This window comes from Corylus avellana, chromosome ca10 (genome assembly GCF_901000735.1).
Source record: "Corylus avellana chromosome ca10, CavTom2PMs-1.0".
In the NCBI taxonomy this organism is placed as follows: domain Eukaryota; kingdom Viridiplantae; phylum Streptophyta; class Magnoliopsida; order Fagales; family Betulaceae; genus Corylus; species Corylus avellana.
The window spans coordinates 1,995,262-2,001,345 of record NC_081550.1 but is presented as its reverse complement, the minus strand read 5'-3'; the positions used below and the strand labels follow the sequence as shown (position 1 = coordinate 2,001,345).

At 35.0% G+C, this 6,084-nt stretch overlaps 1 protein-coding gene across 1 annotated transcript; it reads left to right on the top strand.

The window, feature by feature from the left end:
- Positions 1 to 1,901: 1,901 nt before the first annotated feature.
- On the top strand, positions 1,902 to 4,097 carry LOC132163792 (receptor-like protein 2). Its single transcript, XM_059574164.1, has one exon. The coding sequence runs from the start codon at positions 1,902 to 1,904 to the stop codon at positions 4,095 to 4,097; it is 2,196 nt and encodes a 731-aa protein (XP_059430147.1).
- Positions 4,098 to 6,084: the final 1,987 nt, after the last annotated feature.

The window sequence follows — 6,084 nt, the reverse complement described above, 5'->3', positions numbered from 1 at the left end:
ATGTGAAACGAGATTTGAATTTTTGGTCAAAAAAAAAAAAAAAAAAAAGTAGATAAAATTATATGATAATAGTTTTGAAATGAAGGTGACAGGGAAAAGTGAAGATCGATAAGGGGGCAGTTGTTTGCCAAACGTAGAACGTTGCCCCAAGTTTCTGCAGAAAATCAAGGGAGTGGGGAAGTGAAAAATCTAGTATTTTTCTTGCGCTCACTCCAGCAGTAGAAGCAAGTTAATATTGTTAAGGGTATCCCTGAAAATCAGCAACAATACCAAATCACAGCAGCTCCTACATCTCCCTTCGAGAATCACGTTGAGACAGATGAGGACTCATCAAATCACCTTGACAGCCAGTGATGACAATTTCCCTTGTTTACAATACTTACTTTCCTTATTCTGAATTATTTGAATTTCCTTGGCTGTAAATATCTTAGCAATAGTTGTATTAGGTTCATTGCTTTCCTTTTAGCTGTCGCTCATTCATACACTTACCATTGTAATTCTACACTTACCATTTAGATGGTCATCTGTATTGTATTATAAAAAGGAAATCCAACACTCTTTTGGTCAAGCAACCAAAACCAGTTTCTCTAATTATTTTCAAATATACCTTTTTTCAAAAAAATTTGAAACTTCCATTGATGAAATTTTATTAGCATAAAACTCTTACAACACAGAACATAAAGTTCTGAAAAATCATAACCAAAAGCTATGATAGTTACAAAGTCATAAAATGACTTCAATATTCTTTTACTAACCCATATACAATTATATTTAAGGGACAAATTTACATCGTGCAGATTAGATCTAGGACATGGATAGCAAGTTAATATACTCGATTTACACCCATTTTAGATCAACACTTTGACAAACTCTAATCCATACATTACATCTCACCTAATTAATATTAACCAAATGTTAACCAAGTATAACCATTGCAAAAAACTACGTCCGTTATACACTGCTAGTGTAAATTCTCACACCACAGTAACCACAACAGGAACATATGAATTCTTTTTTCATGGGTAAAGGAATAAAAAAATTACACAACATTATTTTAAAATAAAATGGTGGAGATTTTTTCATATGGAGATGCAGAGGCTAAGGCAATAATGTGAAGTGGACTGTATTAAGGACGACAACGGCAATAATGCAGAGGCTAAATGGTAGTTTGGTAATCCTTTAGATGGCTTTCAATCCTCAATTATGAATTACCCAGGAGTCAAAGACAGTTGACAATGTAGCCGTAAATATTGAATTGGAGGAATTCTAAGTCCTGATCTTCAATATCTTCATCTCAACAACCAATGCAAGATCGATCCTCAGTCAAAAAGAAAAAAAAAACAAGAAATTCTTGTTGGAAATTAGTCATACGTGCTTCCAAATCGTAGCAGGCCAAAGTCAAACGATAGTGACTTACAATAGAAACACCCAAAATCAAATGGCTCGGAAAAATTCCACTCGTAAAGACTAAAGAGGTCCAACGTTGAAACCATGCACTTTTAAAGTTCTGGCTGACACTTTTTTTTGTTTTGCCCACAAGTTGTCGCTCCCTTATTTTCCTATTTATCACTTTGCTTGGTTCAATGATAGGGGAAAGGAAAAAGTATGTCAATCCCATCAGAATTTTCATGCCGGAGAGTCATACATGCTTCCAAACCACACCAGATGAAAACTACACGCAAGAATCTTAATTTCTACCCAAAATCAAAAGACGGTACTAGTGAACTTGAAATTATGTCGGCATTGGACTCACAATTTGGGCAGAGTTGTCGTCTACAGAACCATCGGATCGTGACTTACCATTTGGGCAAAGTTACAGATCATATCTATATATACATGGTGTAATTTTAGGACTACTTCATAGCCATTTTTCTTCTGGTTTCACAAATTAACGAAGAACCATGCTAGATTTAAAGCCTTATCATCTCCTCTTCACCTTGCTTCTCTTTGGTATTTTCTCCACCAATCATGCCTGCAACCAAATAGACCGCGACTCTCTCTCGTCCTTAGCCTTCAACCGTATGTCTTCTCCTCCACTAAATTGGTCTTCCATTGATTGTTGCCAGTGGGAGGGCATTTCTTGTGATCGTAAAAGTCGAGTCAACCATATTTGGTTACCTTCTAAAGGCCTCTGTGGCAGTATATCTCTCTATCTCGGAAACCTCACACGTCTCTCCCACCTTAATCTCTCCCACAATTCACTTTTGGGTCCTCTCCCTAAGGGATTGTTTTCGTCCTTGAATCAACTCAAGGTCATTGATTTGAGCTACAACCATCTATTTGGAGATATATTTGGTTGGCCTGCCTCCCTTCAAATTGTTGACATATCTAGCAATCAATTTGGTGAGACAATCCAATCTTCATTCATTCAAAGAGCATGGAGGTTGATCGAGCTCAACGTCAGCAACAATAGTTTCATGGGCCCTATTCCTTCCTTTCCTTGCTTCAATTCGTCATTTGTTAGTCTCCTCGATTTCTCGCATAATCTTCATAGTGGCCATATTCCTAGTGGACTAGGGGCATGTTCTAAACTCAAGGTTTTCCGGGCAGGTTTTAACTCTCTCTCAGGTATGCTTCCTAATGATATATACAATGCGACAGGATTAGAAGAAATCTCCTTACCTTCCAATGACCTTTCAGGACCCATTAGCAGTGACATTGTGAACCTTGCCAAACTCACCAACCTAGAGTTATATAGCAATAAATTGAGTGGCAAGCTCCCTTGGAATATTGGAATGCTCTCTAAATTAAAGCACATAATCCTTCATACAAACTCCTTAACAAGTTCTCTGCCTCAATCTTTGATGAATTGCACAAATCTCACACAACTAATTTTACGGATGAATTTCTTTGAGGGAGACCTCACTTTCTTTAATTTCTCCAGTCTTCATCAACTTACCATAATTGACCTTGGGGCCAATAACTTCTCAGGTAACTTGCCAATAAGTCTCTACTCATGTAAGTCCCTAATTGCGATTCGTCTAGCCCGAAACCGACTAAAGGGACAAATCCAACCCGAGGTGCTTCAATTGAACTTCTTATCTTTCCTTTCTCTTGCTTACAATAGGCTAACCAATATCACAAATACAATTGAGATTCTGATGCATAGCAAGACACTCACAATAGTCCTCCTTGGAAGAAATTTTCTACATGAGGCAATGCCAGGTGATGACACTATAGTTAGTTCGGGTGGATTTGAAAATCTCCGAATTTTGAGTCTTAGTGAATCCCAACTGACTAGTCAATTGCCTATATGGCTTTCCAAGCTCAAGAAGGTACAAGTCTTGAATCTATATTCCAATTGTTTCATTGGCTCAATTCCTAGTTGGTTGTCGACCCTTCCAAGGCTCTTCCAATTAGACTTATCTGATAACCATATTTCAGGTGAATTCCCAAAAGAACTTTGTGCATTACCATCGTTAGTGTCACCAAAGGCTTTTGTAAACAGCAGTTATTTGGATTTACCAATTTTTGTCACAGTAGCAACTACTACCCAGTACATTAATTTTATCTCAAACCTTCGACCAGCAATATTAGTTGGATACAACAATCTTAGTGGCAACATCCCAATTGAGATTAGCAATTCAAAGATGCTTCATTATCTGAACCTCAGTCATAACAACTTCTCAGGCAACATTCCAAAGCAACTGTCTCAGCTCACGAACTTAGAAGGGTTGGACCTCTCTTCAAATCAATTGTCTGGCGAAATTCCAACATCACTAAGCAGTCTAAATTTCTTGTCCCATTTTAGTGTTGCAAACAACAATTTGCATGGACCAATACCATCAGGCACTCAGCTCCAGAGCTTTAATACCTCTGCATATGAAGGCAATCTTGAACTTTGTGGCCCGCCACTTCCACATGAGTGCACCCATATTGTTAGCAACAACAAAGGCAATATTGAGGATGAGGACAACAAGTCTCGAATCCCATGGTTTCAAGTTATTGTGGTTCTTGGCTTCATTACAGGTTTTTGGGGAGTTTGTGGTCCATTACTTTATAGCTATAAGTGGAGAGTTGCTTATTTCCAATTTATGGACAGCATAAAAGATAGGTGTATAATCTTATTTTTAAAAATTGCAGATTGGTCGTTTTAGAGTCGGTTATCAATTGGCTAGTTTCGAGTCTGTCATCAATTTGGTTTCTCAAGTTTTAATATGAGTAATTTAAGGTTTTGTTAGTCTTCCTATTTTCAATTTGCCTTCAATGTGGTTCTCTAACCGCCAAATTGAAATTTGGGGAAAAAGAACTTAAAATTTCCAAATCATTTCGTCCTTTCATTCGAAAAAAAGAAAAAGAAAAAAGAATTAAGCTATGATATGCCTAGGTAGAACAACTTTAATTGTCTATGGTGTTTTGAATTTCGGAATTGAAAAGATGGCTCTATTATATTTAATTCAGGGTAATAAGTCTTATAAATTCAAGATTATTCGCCTTAAATTAGAATTGTTCATTTGGTCGAGGAGAGTAACTACTATATCTACACCCATACGTGACAAAACTATATATATGTATGATCCTTTGCATTTGAATTATAATGAAGCGATTCAAAGTGAAATGGTGAATCCAAAAGCTTTGCCAAAAAAAAAAAAAAATTAAATAGTAGCTAATTACCAGATATATATGAGTTATTTTTCACCCAAATTTACAGACCAACTAGCCAAAATAACGTTTGATTAGCTAAGTGTGAATTCTTTAATTTTTTTTTATTAGTTTAATATATGGATTGTTTAGTTATAATTCTCAACAAATTTGCTAAGTACTGTAAGTAGCAATTAACCATTTTCTTTTTTTAGCTAAAATAACTAGCGAGATGAAGCTACATTTTTTTTTTCCTATATTTACTATCAATACTCTTAAAGCCTGTTTGAGATTACATTTGAGAAATAGAGATTTTAAGTCAAAAACAGCTTTTGAACAAAAGCTTCATTTTTAAGCTTTTGCCAAAAGTATTTTTTGGTCATTTTTAGACTTTTTGGACCCTTAAAAGCGCTTTTAATTTTTTTACCAAACGAGTACGTTTTTCTTCAAACGGGCTTTTTGAATGTTAAAAGCACTTTTAGGCCCCTCAAACGCAATTCCAAACAAGCCCTTAGAGTAGCGGTGACTTCAAGAATCAAGAACAGGGGTGGAACTACATGTTTTCCCAAAAGAATTTTAAAAAGTCCTTAAAATTTTTTAAAAATTATAATTTTACCTATAAATTTTTTAATTTTGCCCCTCCAAACTCCATTTACCTCCAACTTTAATTATAAGGATGAAAATTTCTTATATATATATATTAGTTTTAGGTTTCTTGTAGAAGTTTTAACATTTTTTGTTTTTATTTTACTAATGGTAGTTTAGTTATTAGGAGGATTTGGGGGAACATTGACAATTTTTGGTAGTTTGGAGAAGACATTGTCAATTAGATGGTAGTTTGGGGAGGTATGTGGATTTTCTCCATCTTGTGGCATATATATAGCTTTCAATCTTCAATTATGAATGGATACAAATTTCGGAAATTTGTTTCAACCTACTCTAATAAGTGACAAGTGTCATTCAATATATTTGAGTTTCTAAAAAATTAATATTAGGGTACTTAGATTAGTGAAATAATACTAAATAACTGTTAAAATATTAAATGTTGAATGACATTTGTCATTTATGAGAGTAGGTGAAAGAAAATTTCTATCCATTATGAATTACCCAAAGTCAAAGACGGTTGACAATTTAGTCGTAAACTTCAATATCTTCATCTCAACAACAAACGAAAGATCGATCCTTAGTCAAAAAAAAAAAAGAAGGAAAAGAAACCACTAGTAAAGACTAAAGAGGTAACATCTCATCTCTGACCAAAACAATTGCTTGGTTATATTTACTTGCAATTTAGGGTAAGTACTTATGGGGAGGCATACAAGATAATTTAGGGTAAGTACTTATGGGAATATGAAGTTCTAATATTTAGTTTATTCTTTTTTCTTTTAATAAGTAATGGACCTTAAGGGAAAGAAGAAGACGAGATTCGAACTAGTAATTTTCGTTTCTTGAGACATCGTTCCAAGCCAATTGAGATACTCTTGGGAGTTATGTTTGGTTTACTCC

Coding starts and splice junctions, on each gene's coding strand:
- LOC132163792 (XM_059574164.1), top strand. CDS start 1,902: ATGCTAGATTTAAAGCCTTATCATCTCCTCTTCACCTTGCTTCTCTTT.